Source organism: Staurois parvus, unplaced genomic scaffold (genome assembly GCF_062004578.1).
Source record: "Staurois parvus isolate SC_StPar_1 unplaced genomic scaffold, SC_StPar_1.0 ptg001889l, whole genome shotgun sequence".
Classification (NCBI taxonomy): domain Eukaryota; kingdom Metazoa; phylum Chordata; class Amphibia; order Anura; family Ranidae; genus Staurois; species Staurois parvus.
The window spans coordinates 129,712-149,722 of NW_028319685.1; the positions used below are offsets into that span (position 1 = coordinate 129,712).

Sequence of the window (20,011 nt, forward strand, 5' to 3'; positions counted from 1 at the left end):
CCCTGCTGACCTCCGTACACTGCCCTGCTGACCTCTGTACACTGCCCTGCTGACCTCCGTACACTGCCCTGCTGACCCCCGTACACTGCCCTGCTGACACCGGTACACTGCCCTGCTGACCTCCGTACACTGCCCTGCTGACCCCTGTACACTGCCCTGCTGACCCCCGTACACTGCCCTGCTGACCTCTGTACTCTGCCCTGCTGACCTCTGTACACTGCCCTGCTGACCCCCTGTACACTGCCCTGCTGACCTCTGTACACTGCCCTGCTGACCCCCGTACACTGCCCTGCTGACCCCCGTACACTGCCCTGCTGACCCCCTGTACACTGCCCTGCTGACCTCTGTATACTGCTCTGCTGACCACTGTACTGTACACTGCTCTGCTGACCTCTGTACACTGCCCTGCTGACCTCTGTACACTGCCCTGCTGACCCCCTGTACACTGCTCTGCTGACCCCCATACACTGCCCTGCTGACCTCTGTACACTGCCCTGCTGACCCCCTGTACACTGCTCTGCTGACCCCCGTACACTGCCCTGCTGACCCCTGTACACTGCCCTGCTGACCCCTGTACACTGCCCTGCTGACCTCTGTACACTGCCCTGCTGACCCTCTGTACACTGCCCTGCTGACCTCTGTACACTGCCCTGCTGACCTCTGTACATTGCCCTGCTTACCTCTGTACACTGCCCTGCTGACCTCTGTACACTGCCCTGCTGACCCCCTGTACACTGCCCTGCTGACCTCTGTACACTGCCCTGCTGACCGCTGTACACTGCCCTACTGACCTCTGTACACTGCCCTGCTGACCCCCTGTACACTGCCCTGCTGACCTCTGTACACTGCCCTGCTGACCGCTGTACACTGCCCTACTGACCTCTGTACACTGCCCTGCTGACCTCTGTACACTGCCCTGCTGACCGCTGTACACTGCCCTACTGACCTCTGTACACTGCCCTGCTGACCTCTGTACACTGCCCTGCTGACCCCTGTCCACTGCCCTGCTGACCCCTGTCCACTGCCCTGCTGACTCTCATACACTGCCCTGCTGACCTTGCATCTTCTGCCCTCTGACATTTATTACTGCACCCCCAAATTGGACAGGCTAAATCCAACCCTGGGGGGAAGGGGGAGGGTAGCCACACCAATGCAGCAGTGAAGCCATGGTGTCACCCCCCAGTCCCCCCCCCCAACACACACCATGTTTTACTACACCAGGTGACACCAAAGCCAGTGATGCCACCGAATCCGAGCAATCCCAGTTATATGAGCGCCCCCTTGTGTCCTCTGTATGTATCACCTCCATGGGGGGGGCAGTTATATACTGACACAGGGGGGCAGTGTGTGGTATATATGTGCCCCCCCTGTCTTCTGTATGTATCACCTTCATGGGGGGCTCTCAGTAGACAATTAGTTGGCCCTCAGTGGACATTATGTGTCCCTAAGCAGACATTATGGGGCCCTCGGTACACATTATGTGGCCATCTGTAGACAATTAGGTGGCCCTCAGTGAACATTATGGGGCCCTCAGTGGACATTATGTGGCCCTCAGTAGACATTGTGTGACCCTTAGACATTATGTGGCCCTAGGTAGACATTGTGTGGCCCTCAGTGGACATTGTGTGATCCTTAGACATTATGGGGTCCTTTGTAGACATTATGTGGCCCTCGGTGGACATTGTGGGGCCAGCTGTAGACAATTAGGGGGCCCTCGGCAGACATTGTGGAGCCCTTGGCAGACAGTATGGGGCCCTCGGCAGACAGTACGTATTATGTGGCTCTCAGTGGACATTATGAGGCCCTCAGTGGACATTATGGGGCCCTCAGTGGACATTATGTATTATGTGGCCCTCAGTGGACATTATGCAGCCCTCAGTGGACATTATGGGGCCCTCAGTGGACATTATGCAGCCCTCAGTGGGCATTATGTATTATGCAGCCCTCAGTGGACATTATGGGGCCCTCAGTGGACATTGCGTATTATGTGGCCCTCAGTGGACATTATGTGGCCCCATTCAGTCTTGCACACCCGCTGTATGGGGAGGGGCCCCGTGATGGAGGATTGTGGGAGATGCAGAAACCTAGAAGAAGACCCCGGACACGGATACAAAGAGATGATTTATATTTCATATAAGAAGGACAATTCTTCCATTTTCAGCTGCAGACGACCCCCGACATTACCGCCCCCTCTTCAGGTCTTCCATCATCACGTCCTGACGCTCCCATGACTCCGCCCCCTAAAAAGAAAAGAAACTTTGATGAATGGAACATTCCGCAGTCAGGGGGATCGGACGTAGAAACGTTTTATCCGATATTTTGTATTCTTTTCTTGTCCACGGAGGGGGCGGAGCTCTAGACATGGACACTGATCACCTGATGGCGGATCCAGACGTTGGTGTCCGGATCCCTCTGACCCCCTCATGTTGCGCAGGGTGGGGGAGGGTCAGCACCTCTGTCATGCGTCTGGGTTGGAGGATTTCCCGCACTTCTGTCACTTTGCTGTGACAAATGCCCCGCCCCCTTCAGTTTCTTTCATAGACATCACAAGGACAGGAAGTGAATGGAAATCTCCCCCATGGGGGACACCCAATGTATCCGCTCCAATCAGGCGTGCAATCAGCATCCTAGCTTGCTGCCATGTAAACACAGATGTGTCTGACGCGAGGAAGCAGTCCTCAGGCCGGTGGTGTCGGCAGCAAGGACACAGAAACCAAATATATATATATACACTTGGAGCCAGTGAGCGCGCTCAGAGCGACGCTGCAGCGACTTTCCTTTGTTCTACATGTAGAGTTCTCGCTGTCATGGGAAGAGCTGAGATTTCTTGCTGTAATCTGGCTCATAGATCGCTCTTCAGAGGGCGATGTGTAAACAAGCCATTACATACAATGGGATTCTACATGTGGAGTGCAGGGAAGGGAGACGCACTGCAAATCGCTGCGATTCCCATCCTTGACTATGGTGACATCTAGTGGACAATTTTAGAAACTACACCGATCCCCCCCACCCCACAGTGCCTGCTCAGAAGTCGGGATCTGTAGACTGGTTCAGGTCTGTGACACAGAAAGTGCCGAAGCCGAAGGATCAGCATGACAGCCAGGCGAATGGTATTTCAGGTGAGGTAAGCAATGGCGGCTTATATATGCTGTACACGGGGCCTTTCTCAGCGGGAACGCAGTTCTGGCTCCTCCGGCACAGAATGGGGTGCGGGGGTTTGCTGGAGGGTCGATTCATGCCAGCTGGTGGGGGATCTATTGTCACTGGGAGATCCAGTGTTGCTGGTGGGGGATCTATTGTCATTGGGAGATCCAGTGTTGCTGGTGGAGGATCTATTGTCACTGGGAGATCCAGTGTTTCTGGTGGGGGATCTATTGTCACTGGGAGATCCAGTGTTGCTGGTGGGGGATCTATTGTCACTGGGAGATCCAGTGTTGCTGGTGGGGGATATATTGTCATTGGGAGATCCAATGTTGCTGGTGGGGGATATATTGTCATTGGGAGATCCAATGTTGCTGGTGGGGGATCTATTTTTGCTGGAGAATTCTTATGTTGCTAGGGGGCCAATTGTTGGTGGGAGGGATCTACTGTTGAAGGAGGGGGTCTATTGCTGCTGGGAGACGTATGGTATTGTTATATTGGGGGTCTAATATGACTGGGGAAGGTCTATTGTTCTTGGGGGGGTATTTTGATGCTGGTGGTCTATTGTTATTAGGGGTATGGGATCTATTGTTGCTGAGGGTGATCTTTAATTGCTGGGGGGCCTATTGTCCTGGCTACAGAGGATGGTGCTCGGAGGTGGGTAGGGGGTGGAGACAAGGGACGGTGCTCGGAGGTGGGTAGGGGGTGGAGACAAGGGACGGTGCTCGGAGGTGGGTAGGGGGTGGAGACAAGGGACGGTACTTGGAGGTGGGTAGGGGGTGGAGACAAGGGACGGTACTCGGAGGTGGGTAAGGGGTGGAGACAAGGGACGGTACTCGGAGGTGGGTAGGGGGTGGAGACAAGGGACGGTACTCGGGGGTGGGTAGGGGGTGGAGACAAGGGACGGTACTCGGAGGTGGGTAGGGGGTGGAGACAAGGGACGGTACTCGGGGGTGGAGACAAGGGACGGTACTCGGAGGTGGGTAGGGGGTGGAGACAAGGGACGGTACTCGGAGGTGGGTAGGGGGTGGAGACAAGGGACGGTACTCGGAGGTGGGTAGGGGGTGGAGACAAGGGACGGTACTCGGAGGTGGGTAGGGGGTGGAGACAAGGGACGGTACTCGGAGGTGGGTAGGGGGTGGAGACAAGGGACGGTACTCGGAGGTGGGTAGGGGGTGGAGACAAGGGACGGTACTCGGAGGTGGGTAGGGGGTGGAGACAAGGGACGGTACTCGGAGGTGGGTAGGGGGTGGAGACAAGGGACGGTACTCGGAGGTGGGTAGGGGGTGGAGACAAGGGACGGTACTCGGAGGTGGGTAGGGGGTGGAGAGAAGGGGTGACTTGGAAGCGGAGATTACCTGCACCTATTCTCTGAGAAAAAAAGTACTGGCTGTACAAGCCCCCTGACGTGGAAGTGATCTCCCCGATGAAGTAGTGATCCCCCCGATGTAGAAGTGATCCCACCGATGTAGAAGTGATCCCCCCAATGTAGAAGTGATCCCCCCGATGAAGAAGTGATCCCCCCGATGAAGAAGTGATCCCCCCGATGTAGAAGTGATCCCCCCGATGTAGAAGTGATCCCCCCGATGAAGAAGTGATCCCCCCGATGAAGAAGTGATCCCCCCGATGAAGAAGTGATCTCCCCGATGAAGAAGTGATCCCCCGATGTAGAAGTGATCCCCCGATGAAGAAGTGATCCCCCCGATGTAGAAGTGATCCCAACGATGTAGAAGTGATCCCCCCGATGTAGAAGTGATCCCCCCGATGAAGAAGTGATCCCCCGATGTAAAAGTGATCCCCCCGATGAAGAAGTGATCCCCCCGATGAAGAAGTGATCCCCCGATGTAGAAGTGATCTCCCCGATGAAGAAGTGATCCCCCCGATGAAGAAGTGATCCCCCCGATGTAGAAGTGATCCCCCCGATGAAGAAGTGATCCCCCCGATGTAGAAGTGATCTCCCCGATGTAGAAGTGATCTCCCCGATGAAGAAGTGGTCCCCCCGATGTAGAAGTGATCCCCCCGATGTAGAAGTGATCTCCCCGATGAAGAAGTGGTCCCCCCGATGTAGAAGTGATCCCCCCCGATGTAGAAGTGATCCCCCCGATGTAGAAGTGATCTCCCCGATGTAGAAGTGATCTCCCCGATGTAGAAGTGATCTCCCCCGATGTAGAAGTGGTCCCCCCGATGAAGAAGTGATCCCCCGATGTAGAAGTGATCTCCCCGATGAAGAAGTAATCCCCCGATGAAGAAGTGATCCCCCCGATGTAGAAGTGATCCCCCCGATGAAGAAGTGATCCCCCCGATGTAGAAGTGATCTCCCCGATGAAGAAGTGATCCCCCCGATGTAGAAGTGATCTCCCCGATGAAGAAGTGATCCCCCCGATGAAGAAGTGATCCCCCCGATGTAGAAGTGATCCCCCCGATGAAGAAGTGATCCCCCCGATGTAGAAGTGATCTCCCCGATGAAGAAGTGGTCCCCCCGATGTAGAAGTGATCCCCCCGATGTAGAAGTGATCCCCCCGATGTAGAAGTGATCTCCCCGATGTAGAAGTGATCCCCCCGATGTAGAAGTGGTCCCCTCGATGAAGAAGTGGTCCCCCCGATGTAGAAGTGATCCCCCCCGATGTAGAAGTGATCCCCCCGATGTAGAAGTGATCTCCCCGATGTAGAAGTGGTCCCCCCGATGTAGAAGTGATCTCCCCGATGTAGAAGTGATCCCCCCGATGTAGAAGTGGTCCCCCCGATGTAGAAGTGATCTCCCCGATGTAGAAGTGGTCCCCCCGATGTAGAAGTGGTCCCCCCAATGTAGAAGTGATCCCCCCCGATGTAGAAGTGATCTCCCCGATGTAGAAGTGATCCCCCCGATGTAGAAGTGGTCCCCCCGATGAAGAAGTGATCCCCCCCGATGTAGAAGTGATCCCCCCCGATGTAGAAGTGATCCCCCCGATGTAGAAGTGATCTCCCCGATGTAGAAGTGATCCCGTCGATGTAGAAGTGTTCCCCCCGATGTAGAAGTGGTCCCCCCGATGTAGAAGTGATCCCCCCGATGTAGAAGTGATCTCCCCGATGTAGAAGTGGTCCCCCCGATGTAGAAGTGATCCCCCCCGATGTAGAAGTGATCCCCCCGATGTAGAAGTGATCTCCCCGATGTAGAAGTGATCCCGTCGATGTAGAAGTGATCCCCCCGATGAAGAAGTGGTCCCCCCGATGTAGAAGTGATCCCCCCGATGTAGAAGTGATCTCCCCGATGTAGAAGTGATCCCCCCCGATGTAGAAGTGATCCCCCCGATGTAGAAGTGATCTCCCCGATGTAGAAGTGATCCCCCCGATGTAGAAGTGGTCCCCCCGATGAAGAAGTGGTCCCCCCGATGTAGAAGTGATCTCCCCGATGTAGAAGTGATCCCCCCCGATGTAGAAGTGATCCCCCCGATGTAGAAGTGATCCCCCCGATGTAGAAGTGATCCCCCCGATGTAGAAGTGGTCCCCCCGATGTAGAAGTGATCCCCCCGATGTAGAAGTGATCTCCCCTGATGTAGAAGTGATCTCCCCCCCCCCGTGTGACCCATGCTGTGACAACAATGCAGGAAATATGCAGCCAATCATCTCAGATCCTTTGTGTAGGTCAGATCCCCCCCCCCCGTGACCAGTCACTGGTACTGTCCATAGTAGCCCCCTGGAGCCCCAATCTCTGGAATCTGATTGGATCTTGCACACACGGCAGGCTAACTGGGCCGGCCTGGTTCGGCTCCTTTACAAACCTAACACTGCTCTGTTCAGCATTCCTATTGGTTCAGCTCAGATCATATCTCACCTGGATGAGCTCCGCCCTTGTACAGGTGATCTGTGATTGGAGGGCCCCGGCCCCGGGCGTGTGAAATATAACTGATCCAGGGACATACTTCCATGGAAAATATTCTGTGCAGGAAACAAAGGAGAGCCGGGATCAGAGCCAAGCCGGAAACAACACGGGTTGTATGTTCAGAGGGAGATGCGTGTTTATGTGCACGGACCCTGTCAGCCAATCAGCATTGAGAGTTAAAGTGGCTGCAACCCTCAGACATGAAATCTGAACAAAGCACATCCTTCTGTAGTGTGTACTTGTCTCAGTCCAGAGCACTGAGTGTCATTTCTGTCTGCTGCCTCCTTCCTCTGCTATCAGCACAAGTCACTTCTGACAAGTTTTCCTGACACCAAGACATAAATGGTGACAGGGGAGGGAGCTCCAGCACACAACCTGTGATTGACAGCCTCAGCTCTGTTCCTGTGTGCTGTGTGAAGGAGGAGGTGTGTCCCTTCCCTCCAATCAGCTCTCACTGAGCTCTGCAGAGTGTAACTCAGCTCCCCACCTCCTACTTTCTGAAATTTCAGACAAGCTTTATAAATTCTAGACTTTGAACAGATGTAGAGGAGAGAGGGCTACAGATAAACAGGTACAACTCATGTAGGAGGGTTTGTTTCATCTCTGTATCACCCGAGGTCACTTCACTGGGTATATGGAGGGTTTACAGCCACTTTAACAGTTAAAGCTGAACTTCGGGCAAATATAAAAGAAACAAATGAATGCAGCTCTGTGATCATCAATATATCATTCCCTGGAACCAGCCTCTGTACAGCAGAGCTAGAGTGTGAACGGAGGAAGCAGCACAAGGAGCCAATCAGGTCATGTGCTGACAAGAAGCATGCTGATAGGTGGAGAGAGCAAAGTGACGGAGACGTGAGCTCATCACTGTGCTGCTTTCACTGTGCAGTAACAGGCTGGGGGCTCGTCCGGGATGACCTGGGCTCAGAGAAAGTGGGTTGGATGATGCTGAATTTGTCCTGGTGTTAGCCTTTTGCTATCCTTGTACATCAGAGCTGGAGTGTGAGAGGAGAAAGCAGCACAAGGAGCCAATCAGGTCATGTGCTGACAAGAAGCATGCTGATAGGTGGAGAGAGCAAAGTGACAGAGAAGTGAGCTCATCACTGTGCTGCTTTCACTGTGCAGTCACATATAGGGGGCTCGTCCGGGATGACCTGGGCTCAGAGGAGGTGGGTTGGATGATGCTGGCCATCAGACTGAGGACCTCTAGTGGCAGAAATGTATATTCTTGTTATTTTCAGCAGGAGCTGTGCTGTCATTTCAAGCCTCATTGCGGTTTACGGTGACTACGGGAATGGGGTCTGTGTGTCACATTCCAGCGTGTCGGCTTCAATGGGCTGCTGAAGATGTTCTGACACTCCTATATGATGTGAATGAGCCCTAAAGGTGCCCACCAGCACCGCCCATTGATCCTGCCAGAGATCCTCAACCCTTGTGACTTCCCAACCAATTGGCTGTCCGGCTCTTATGTGAACTACAAAACACCTCCCACTATGTAATGGCGATAAGGGGGGGGGGGTGTTTGAAGTCCAATAACAGGAGCAGTCTAGGATGACAACGTTGCTCCTCCATAGATGCAGTGAGTGGGAGTTGTCACCCGAGGACAGGAAGTCACTGGAGGGCCAAAAATGTAAGGAAAAGACGCCTGAGAATTGGCAGCAATGGAGACGCCTGACCTGGAGACGGTCCGCTGCAATATGTACTGTCCGTGATGATGGGCTGCCAGGAAACGATGGAAGTGATGACACAAATATTCAATGTTATTACAGTACATACCCCTCCGGGGAGGCCGAATATCCCCTCCAGGTCGGGCGGTGTGAGGACGTCTCTGCCAATCACAGATGACTTGAACCCCGGAGCGTATTTCTCGATCCAGCCGAACACTGAAAGGAATAATAAGGAGACAGGTTGTTGGTTTCTGGAAAATGGTCACCCGGCTCTACAACATCGCCCACCATTATTAGCCGGAGCCCAGCGGTCCAGAGCGCCCGGCTCTACAACATCGCCCACCATTATTAGCCGGAGCCCAGCAGTCCAGAGCGCCCGGCTCTACAACATCGCCCGCCATCAATAGCCAGAGCCCAGCGGTCCAGAGCGCCCGGCTCTACAACATCACCCGCCGTTATTAGCCAGAGCCCAGCGGTCCAGAGCGCCCGGCTCTACAACATCGCCCACCATCATTAGCCAGAGCCCAGCAGTCCAGAGCGCCCGGCTCTACAACATCGCCCACCATCATTAGCCAGAGCCCAGCAGTCCAGAGCGCCCGGCTCTACAACATCGCCCACCATCATTAGCCAGAGCCCAGCGGTCCAGAGTGCCCGGCTCTACAACATCGCCCACCATCATTAGCCAGAGCCCAGCGGTCCAGAGTGCCCGGCTCTACAACATCGCCCACCATCATTAGCCAGAGCCCAGCGGTCCAGAGCGCCCGGCTCTACAACATCGCCCGCCATCATTAGCCAGAGCCCAGCGGTCCAGAGCGCCCGGCTCTACAACATCGCCTGCCATCATTAGCCGGATCCCAGCGGTCCAGAGCGCCTGGCTCTATAACATCGCCTGCCACTATTAGCCAGAATCCAGCGGTCCAGAGCGCCCGGCTCTATAACATCGCCTGCCACTATTAGCCAGAATCCAGCGGTCCAGAGCGCCCGGCTCTACAACATTGCCTGCCACTATTAGCCAGAACCCAGCGGTCCAGAGTGCTCGGCTCTACAACATTGCCTGCCACTATTAGCCAGAACCCAGCGGTCCAGAGCGCCCGGCTCTACAACATCGTCCGCCATTATTAGCCGGAGCCAACAGTCCAGAGTGCCCGTTTCTAAAACATCGCCCGCCGTCATTAGCTGGATCCCAGCGGTCCAGAGTGCCCGGCTCTACAACATCGCCCACCATCATTAGCCGGAGCCCAGCGGTCCAGAGCGCCCGGCTCTACAGCATTGCCCGCCATCATTAGGCGGAGCCCAGCGGTCCAGAGTGCCCGGCTCTACAGCATTGCCCACCATCATTAGCCGGAGCCCAGCGGTCCAGAGCGCCCGGCTCTACAGCATTGCCCGCCTTCATTAGCCGGAGCCCAGCGGTCCGTCTTCCACCATAAGGTGTCATCATCACCCCATCATACATCAGAGGGAGGAGCGGAACCTTCAGGATTTCTTCTTCTAATAAAACTTCACCAACATCTGAATTATTCACATTTGGGGTCACCCATCGCTGCGCCGGCACCTCGTTTCCTTCTGGTGTAAGACCCACCCAATCAGGGCTGGGATGGGGGGAGGGGCAGGAGGAGCACCTGCCCTGGGTGCAGTGTCATATTGGGGAGGAGGAGGGGGGCAGGGAGATAGTGCTCCATTCTTCATCTGCCTGAATGACAGGAGTAACACTTCCATCACTCCTGTCATTCAGCCAGCCAGAATGGAGCCCAGAGCGGGAACTGCCGCAGCTTCTGGATGGAGGAATCTACACTCACCTCCCTCCAGCAGCAGCCTGAGTGCCCCCCGGAGAGAAGCATCTCATTGCCGGGGGGGGGGAAGAAGTGAGGGGGCGGAGCCATGGGACCAGTGACATCATCCACAATCTTAGATGCTGCCCAGCTGATGCGACTGGAGACTGGGGCCACTTCTGGCACCTACTTATAGACAACCACTCCTCTCCCTCTGGGGGTCCGCAGTTTGCTCCCCCCTGATTGGCCACAAGTCGGGGTACAGAGTTCACCCCACAATATCGGTAGTCGGAGTCTTCTTTGTAGGTGGATTGTTTGTACCGAATCTTCCCTCATTACTACATATTGGAGCGCTGGGCACTTGGCCCCGATCTGCACTCGGGGGGGGGGGGGGGGGGATTCACTAAAGACAAACAGACGGCGCACTCTGCAAGGGCAGAGCTTAGTAACTGAGGGGGGCGCTCTGCTGACTTCCACCATCCAATCAGGTGCAACCAAAAATGCTGATGTTCTTATTTTCCTTGCATGTGATTGGGTGTTCTTGGCCAAGTGAAGCTGCCCCTCATTTACTAAACTCTGGAGAAACTGCACTTGCAGAGTGCGCCGTCTATTCGCCTTCAGTAAATCCACCGCCATGAACTGCACCGCTCATTCCTGCGCACATGTGACTCAGTGCTGCGTGATGTGAGTCCATTCCAAATCGCACCACGCGGTCTGGTACAGCAAACACCCTGCGACCTGCATTCGGGGGGCGGTAACATTACACTGACATCTCTCGCAGATCGCAGGTGCCGTGTACTTTGAATGCAGTGCGGGAAACACACACATGACTGCTGGACATGCAGAATATCGAGGCCAATACTTAGAGAACCCCCCCCCCCCCCCCCGGACTGACACAAGCGCCAACTGACCTTACCTCCTCCATATACTCCCATCCAAATCCACGCTCCGCCTCGTCTGCACACCCCAGTCATGCTGGTCCTCCCTCTTACCTCAGTCCTGACTGATCGAAGGTTTTCCACACGGCATTCCAGGCTGAACCGGGGCTTATTCTTCTATGCAGTGCCAATGGGACGCCATCATTGTCCTCTGGATGTGGAAAAAAGTGACTCCCTCCTCAGACTGGTGATTATTGGAAACAACATACACTATATTGCCCCAAGTATTGCCCCCCCTCCAAATCATGTGATTCAGGTGTTCCAATCCCCTCCATATCATGTGATTCAGGTGTTCCAATCCCCTTCATATCATGTGATTCAGGTGTTCCGATCCCCTCCCAATCATGTGATTCAGGTGTTCCGATCCCCTCCCAATCATGTGATTCAGGTGTTCCAATCCCCTCCATATCATGTGATTCAGGTGACCCAATCCCCTCCAAATCATGTGATTCAGGTGTTCCAATCCCCTCCATATCATGTGATTCAGGTGTTCCAATCCCCTTCATATCATGTGATTTAGGTGTTCCAATCCCCTCCCAATCATGTGATTCAGGTGTTCCAATCCCCTTCATATCATGTGATTCAAGTGTTCCAATCCCCTCCATATCATGTGATTCAGGTGTTCCAATCCCCTCCCAATCATGTGATTCAGGTGTTCCGATCCCCTCCATATCATGTGATTCAGGTGTTCCGATCCCCTCCCAATCATGTGATTCAGGTGTTCCGATCCCCTCCATATCATGTGATTCAGGTGACCCAATCCCCTCCAAATCATGTGATTCAGGTGTTCCAATCCCCTCCATATCATGTGATTCACGTGTTCCAATCCCCTCCCAATCATGTGATTCAGGTGTTCCAATCCCCTCCATATCATGTGATTCAGGCGTTCCAATCCCCTCCATATCATGTGATTCAGGTGTTCCGATCCCCTCCCAATCATGTGATTCAGGTGTTCCGATCCCCTCCATATCATGTGATTCAGGTGACCCAATCCCCTCCCAATCATGTGATTCAGGTGTTCCAATCCCCTCCATATCATGTGATTCAGGTGTTCCGATCCCTCCCAATCATGTGATTCAGGTGTTCCAATTCCCTCCATATCATGTGATTCAGGTGTTCCGATCTCCTCCATATCATGTGATTCAGGTGTTCCAATCCCCTCCATATCATGTGATTCAGGTGTTCCGATCCCCTCCATATCATGTGATTCAGGTGTTCCGATCCTCTCCCAATCATGTGATGCAGGTGTTCCAATCCCCTCCATATCATGTGATTCAGGTGTTCCAATCCCCTCCATATCATGTGATTCAGGTGTTCCGATCCCCTCCCAATCATGTGATTCAGGTGTTCCGATCCCCTCCATATCATGTGATTCAGGTGACCCAATCCCCTCCCAATCATGTGATTCAGGTGTTCCAATCCCCTCCATATCATGTGATTCAGGTGTTCCGATCCCCTCCCAATCATGTGATTCAGGTGTTCCGATCCCCTCCATATCATGTGATTCAGGTGACCCAATCCCCTCCAAATCATGTGATTCAGGTGTTCCAATCCCCTCCATATCATGTGATTCACGTGTTCCAATCCCCTCCCAATCATGTGATTCAGGTGTTCCAATCCCCTCCATATCATGTGATTCAGGCGTTCCAATCCCCTCCATATCATGTGATTCAGGTGTTCCGATCCCCTCCCAATCATGTGATTCAGGTGTTCCGATCCCCTCCATATCATGTGATTCAGGTGACCCAATCCCCTCCCAATCATGTGATTCAGGTGTTCCAATCCCCTCCATATCATGTGATTCAGGTGTTCCGATCCCTCCCAATCATGTGATTCAGGTGTTCCAATTCCCTCCATATCATGTGATTCAGGTGTTCCGATCTCCTCCATATCATGTGATTTAGGTGTTCCAATCCCCTCCATATCATGTGATTCAGGTGTTCCGATCCCCTCCATATCATGTGATTCAGGTGTTCCGGTCCTCTCCCAATCATGTGATGCAGGTGTTCCAATCCCCTCCATATCATGTGATCCAGGTGTTCCAATCCCCTCCATATCATGTGATTCAGGTGTTCCGATCCCCTCCCAATCATGTGATTCAGGTGTTCCGATCCCCTCCATATCATGTGATTCAGGTGACCCAATCCCCTCCCAATCATGTGATTCAGGTGTTCCAATCCCCTCCATATCATGTGATTCAGGTGTTCAGATCCCTCCCAATCATGTGATTCAGGTGTTCCAATTCCCTCCATATCATGTGATTCAGGTGTTCCGATCTCCTCCATATCATGTGATTTAGGTGTTCCAATCCCCTCCATATCATGTGATTCAGGTGTTCCGATCCCCTCCATATCATGTGATTCAGGTGTTCCGGTCCTCTCCCAATCATGTGATGCAGGTGTTCCAATCCCCTCCATATCATGTGATCCAGGTGTTCCAATCCCCTCCATATCATGTGATTCAGGTGTTCCGATCCCCTCCCAATCATGTGATTCAGGTGTTCCGATCCCCTCCATATCATGTGATTCAGGTGACCCAATCCTTTCCCAATCATGTGATTCAGGTGTTCCAATCCCCTCCATATCATGTGATTCAGGTGTTCAGATCCCTCCCAATCATGTGATTCAGGTGTTCCAATTCCCTCCATATCATGTGATTCAGGTGTTCCGATCTCCTCCATATCATGTGATTCAGGTGTTCCAATCCCCTCCATATCATGTGATTCAGGTGTTCCGATCCCCTCCATATCATGTGATTCAGGTGCTCCAATCCCCTCCATGGACACAGGTGTATACAATCAAGCCCCTAGGCATGCAGACGGCTTCTACAAACATTGGTGAAAGAATGGGTCGCTCTCAGGAGCTCAGTGACTCCAAGCGTGGTCCCGTGATAGGTGGCCACCTAAGCAATAAGTCCATCCATGACATTTCCTGGCTACTAAATATTCCACGCTCAACTGTTAGTGGGATTATAACAAAGTGGAAGCCACTGGGAACAACAGCCACTCAGCTACCAAGTGGTAGGCCACGTCACATGACAGGGCGGGGTCAGCGCATGCTGAAGCGCACAGTGCGCAGAAGTCGCCAACTGTCTGCAGAGTCAATAGCTAAAGACCTCCAAACTTGGTGTGGCCTTCAGATGAGCCCAACAACAGTGCGTAGAGAGCTTCATGGAATGGGTTTCCATGGCCGAGCAGCTGCATCCAAGCCTTCCATCACCAAGTGCAATGCAAAGCGGCGGACTCAATATTGAACTCTACGGACTAAGACTGGGGGGCCACTAAAGGTCATGTGTGTGGAAAGGTAGGCGGCCCACTACGTGGGGCAATATCGTGTATGTTTCTTGCTTGTCCATGTGGAACCATCATTATGATTTTTAGCCCAGTGGATTGATTACAGCATCATATTTATGTATTGTCCCCATCTGGCCCCTTGCACACGGGGTGGACTCAGCTCACAGATCCCTTGCTGATTGGTGCAGAGTAGGCGGATGATTGGTCCGTGTCCAGTCCGTGTCCACTCAGTTAATGCAGAATGGACAGACAAATCCTGCTCTGCTCTAGGGGTGGTTGGGTGTTAGTGGACTCTGCTGCCCGTTTACACCCGTCTATCTGCCTAAAACAAACAGGAATGGATCCTCTTCTGGTTTTTCTTTTTTTGAGTGGACCAGATGGGACCCAGAGGTAGGGGGATATAAACAGACACAAGTTCATGCTAAATCCCATACCCTACTACCCTCAGGGGAGGGGGGTGCAGTTTGGCACCTTCCCCCTGGGCAGTCCACGAGCTTGTCCTGGCTCTGCCCCCAATTATACACCCATTGGGTGCTGTGCACTGGATTTGTGTCCTACTGAGGGACACATTTATGAAGGTTGCACCCCGAGGTTGGTGGCCTCTTCAAGCCGATCCTGAACTCACTCATCAGGTGAATTCATTATTCTGCAAAGTCAGTTAAAGGTTTAGCAAATAAACGTATCTCTGTACAGAAGACAAGGGGAACATCACCGGCATGTGGAGAACAGAGCGCTCTACCATCAGTGCAGGGACAGGGTCTTCATGGCGAGGGTGGTCTAGCAGTGGATCGACCTACACTGAGGTAGTAATGGAAAAGACTGGAGAAAGCAATTCCTATCTACTACTAAACCATGGATGGTGAAGGCTTTGATTTGACTGTTTTTGTGGTTCATAAAGATTATCGATCTCACTGAAGGAGCAAACATTGCCATTCCATGGAGGGAAATTGGTCTTCATCTGGACCAACACTGCTGGAGCCGCTAATGCGGAGGACTGGATGTGACACTTCCAGGCACAAAGCACTCCGGCTACACTCATCGATGACCATCGCTACTAGAAGAAGACAATAAAAACCGAATACCTTACAAGATGAGCAAAGATACAAGAAACACAACGCACCGGCAGAGGCATCACCTACCATCATCGGCATATCTCTCCTTCTCTTCATCCCACTGCCGGCCTCCAGTCAGGGTGTATGGAGTGTATTGGGAGAAGATGGAGATGACGTGACATCCAGGAGGAGCCAAGGTGGGGTCCAGGGATGAGGGGATACGTAGCTCCATCATAGGCCTGTGAGAAGTACAACATTGGAGTCAGTTCCATGGCCGGCATGCTCACAGCTCTTATGTAGCACCCAGTGGGCCGGCGCCAGGTTAGGTAAATTTAGTTCTAGCTCACTGTAATCAGTGCAGCTCCACGTGGTTGGCCGGGTCTGTTCTGTCTCACAGGCTGCAGGTTTGATTGCTCTCTCCTCGTATTTTCAGAACCCTCTGGATAGTCTAGGACCATAGTGCAGTAATGAAAATAGACAGCATGAATATTTCTACTGTCCTAGCCAATCCCTGGGAGCCCTGCACAGGTGGCTGCTGGGAAATGGTCTGAGAACTGGAGCAGAATGGTCTTGTCCATCAGGAGAGGATCACAATCTATGGGGGTGGGGTGGGGGTTGTCTGCCCTCTAGGGCAACCCTGCCATGTTACTGCTGTTTGTTGAGGCCTCAGCTGGGCTAGCTGAGGGCCTGGGTGCTAAGCGTTGCTGGAAGCTGACTGAGGGACTGTCATCTGAGGATCTAGTATGAGGTCACTGGTAGACTGGTAGAGGTGTCTAGAAGGTGTTGGTCAGAGGCAACCAACATCTGAGGACATTTGTGAGTACAGACGGTGTGAGATCCCCAGGACTGGGGCTGCTGCCACCCCTATGGTGCTGGAGAGTCAGCTGTGTGCAAAGGGGACCTCGGCTGGTGTCCTGAAGAGCCCGGTCCATCTAATTCTCTCTGAAGGGACTTGACTCAGATTGCTCAAAAGAGGAAGCCTGCATGCCTTTAGCTGCTACTACAAAGCCAAGTCCACTGAGCGCTTTTACAAGGACTTCGCTTTCAGTTGTACAGAAGGAGGTGTAGCAGCCTGTAGTGTGCAACTAGAATAGTGTGGTGTATTGCAGATACAATCATGGTGGATGACGCATGGTCGTTGAGTCATGTGACTGAGGTTGGGTTATTGCAGGTCAGCTGGATCACTTAACAGGTTGTGGCTCTATCGCCTCCTCCTGACTCTGGAGGACCATAGAACCTTCCAGAAGTTGGTAAGCAGGAAGTGTTGGAGACCTGATATGCATGTTTATGGAAGTCCAGCCAATCCCAGGTTTGGTGGCCCTGGTAGAGTGGTGGACTGACCTATGTATATGGGAGAGTCAGGCTGACGGAAGAGTTGAGTGGAAGATGCAGAGCTGAGGAGACTGTTGGTGTCTGGGAGGGGTACCCTAGGTCTAGGGGTGGAGCAGCCTTCAAGCTGGGCTTGGGCTGGTTCAGGAGGATACATTCAGTGGTGAGGCATGAATGGGATTGAGACCTGGAGCATCAGGAAGCAAAGAGGACAAAGCGAGTTCAGCAACACTCTTTGGGATGTACAAGGGGAAAGCTTTCTAAGGACAGTGCTGGGCTCAACCCTTTCTCCTTGTCCCGGGAGATCTTCCGAGCAGCCAGGAGGACTGGTAGTGTTTGTAGGCTGTGGAGCTGGGAGAAGTTCTAAAGGGGAGAGGAGACATCTCTGCATGTAAATACATGAAGTAAAGCTGATTTTGAGGAGCTGCGAGTTCCTCGCCCATAAAGGACAGTTGCTACTGACGGCTTTCAGGAAAAGAACAGTCCAGGATCTGCTTTGTACATAGGAGGGAGGTGTCCCCCTTACACTGATTCAAGCCAAACTGGGCATTCCATAATCCCTATCCAAGTTATTTCCCCTAATAAAAAGATGAAACCAAGCCTATGGACAGGTCACTGTCTCCTGGATGTAAGCCTGTGTGAAAAATACCTGTTGCCTGGATGTGACGGGAGTGACTTTGGGTGGGGGGCCCATGGAACACAGCTCACTTTGGGTCGGAGGCCCATGGAACACAGCTCACTTTGGGTGGGGGGCCCATGTAACACAGCTCACTTTGGAGAGGTGGGGAGACCCCTGTCTCAGCTCCCCATATCCCTCCTATGTGTAAGTCACCCTGTGCCTGTTAGGGGTGCAGGGTGATCTGTCCTAATATTGGGGGGGGTTGTCTCAGACTGTGTAGCCATGTCTAGGAGATAGGTGGGGTGGGGCTTGTGGATTGTGTGGTGTCATGTGGTTGCATCCCATTGTTCTATTGTGTGTCTGGCTTGGGAGCAAACTATTATGGGATGTATGTGCTTGTGTGTATTGGCTTGGTGGGGGGTGTCTCCAGCAGCCCTCCCCCCTGATGGGACTGTCTACTGGTATGTCTCTTGTTACTAAATGTAGATTGCCCCGCCCTGTGTCATTATGCAGGGAGGGGGGATTGCCCCGCCCCGTGTCATTATGCAGGGAAGGGGGACTGCCCTGTGTCATTATGCAGGGAGGGGGGATTGCCCCGCCCCGTGTCATTATGCAGAGAGGGGGGATTGCCCCGCCCCGTGTCATTATGCAGGGAGGGGGGGGATTGTCCCCTGAGCGTATATATCTTGTATCTGTGTTCAAATAAACTAGTCTACCTCCTGGTTTACTCAAAGACTGGTGTTGTCTAGTCCTGTATGGTCAGCGGTGGTGTCAGCGGTCGGTGTTTGGACGGGGAAGCGGGATTCTAGCGGAAGTACTCAGCGCAGTCTGGGTCGGTTCCGTTACACTGGCTGTGTAGAGCTTAGCAGTGCCCACAACACAGCGGCCCTCACGAGGGTAGCACTATAGAAGTTTAGTGTCCTCGCCTTCTATATAGGTCTTTTTTGGAGTATCCCACCCAATTACCCATCCCAGTTACCCCAAAAATAAAAATACCAAAAACAACACCCCTGGACTGTTCATTGAGCCAAACAGTGTGCCAGGAACCGCCGCGACGTGTGGCTCGGCACAGGCGCAGTGTGCCGATTCGTACTGGTGTGCGGGCACTAGGTCCTGGGCGGTTGCGGCGAAGGTGGAACTCGTGCATGCGCACTCGGGACCGGAGGGCGTGCGCCTGGCACCAATAACAGAGCGGGGCGCGGTATTTAAATCCGCTCTGCACTGACACTGGTTGCCGTATGGTTGTATCTGCTGTTCCTGCTCCTGGTATCTGTGCTGATTGTTTGCTACCGACCCTGATTGTTCCTGACCGTGCTGTCTTCTCCTGCCCTGACCCCTGGCTTGCCTGACCCCTCTGTGGATGCCCCTTATTGGATCTGACCTCCCGTTGCTGACTCGGCGAGTGACCCGACTATTCTCTGCCTGCTGCCTTGTACCACGCTGTCCCCAGGGTTACCGACCCAGCCTGTCTGACCACGCTTCTGCTCAGCCATCCATCCGTCCTGCTCGGACCCATCCGCCTCTTCACATCAGGCTCTTATCCTGCAGATACCTCTGGTGGATCCCTCTACCACGGGTGGGTGTACTCAGGGGCCGTGACCTGGTCACTGTCTGCTCCAAGTCCACCCCCACCATCAGGGGCCCTGGTGAACAAGCAGACTGGGGCTTAGACTCCGCTCTCTGGGGAATCCTATCCCGTGGATTGCTAGAGGTACCGCCATGCGTTACATTACAAGGGGTCTTTAGGAGTTCCTTGATCTGTGGCTGGTTGGCTGGACGGTGCCTGCATAGATCTAGAGCCAATTCTACTTGGCAAAGCCAGCAACGTGACACCAGTTATCTTTATAGCTCTCTGTTAGGGTTGAATTCTTCCTACCGACCACCAATGTAAGGGTTGAATTCTCCTACCGACCACCAATGTAAGGGTTGAATTCTTCCTACCGACCACCAATGTAAGGGTTGAATTCTTTCTACCAACCACCAATGAAAGGGTTGAATTCTTCCTACCGACCACCAATGTAAGGGTTGAATTCTCCCTACCGACCACCAATGTAAGGGTTGAATTCTGCCTACCGACCACCAATGTAAGCGTTGAATTCTTCCTACCGACCACCAATGTAAGGGTTGAATTCTGCCTACCGACCACCAATGTAAGGGTTGAATTCTGCCTACCGACCACCAATGTAAGGGTTGAATTCTTCCTACCGACCACCAATGTAAGGGTTGAATTCTTTCTACCGACCACCAATGTAAGGGTTGAATTCTGCCTACCGACCACCAATATAAGCGTTGAATTCTGCCTACCGACTACCAATGTAAGGGTTGAATTCTTCCTACCGACCACC

At 53.1% G+C, this 20,011-nt stretch overlaps 1 protein-coding gene across 1 annotated transcript; it reads right to left on the reverse strand.

Moving 5' to 3' along the window:
• Positions 1 to 2,148: 2,148 nt before the first annotated feature.
• Positions 2,149 to 15,950, reverse strand: LOC149433871 (pyridine nucleotide-disulfide oxidoreductase domain-containing protein 2-like). The gene is made up of 4 exons (XM_089664344.1): positions 15,806 to 15,950; positions 8,777 to 8,883; positions 6,953 to 7,056; positions 2,149 to 2,240 (listed from the first exon to the last, which is right to left on the reverse strand). Exons 1-4 carry the CDS (start codon positions 15,948 to 15,950, stop codon positions 2,210 to 2,212), a joined length of 387 nt encoding a protein of 128 aa, XP_089520470.1. The 3' UTR covers positions 2,149 to 2,209.
• Between the last annotated feature and the right edge of the window lie 4,061 nt (positions 15,951 to 20,011).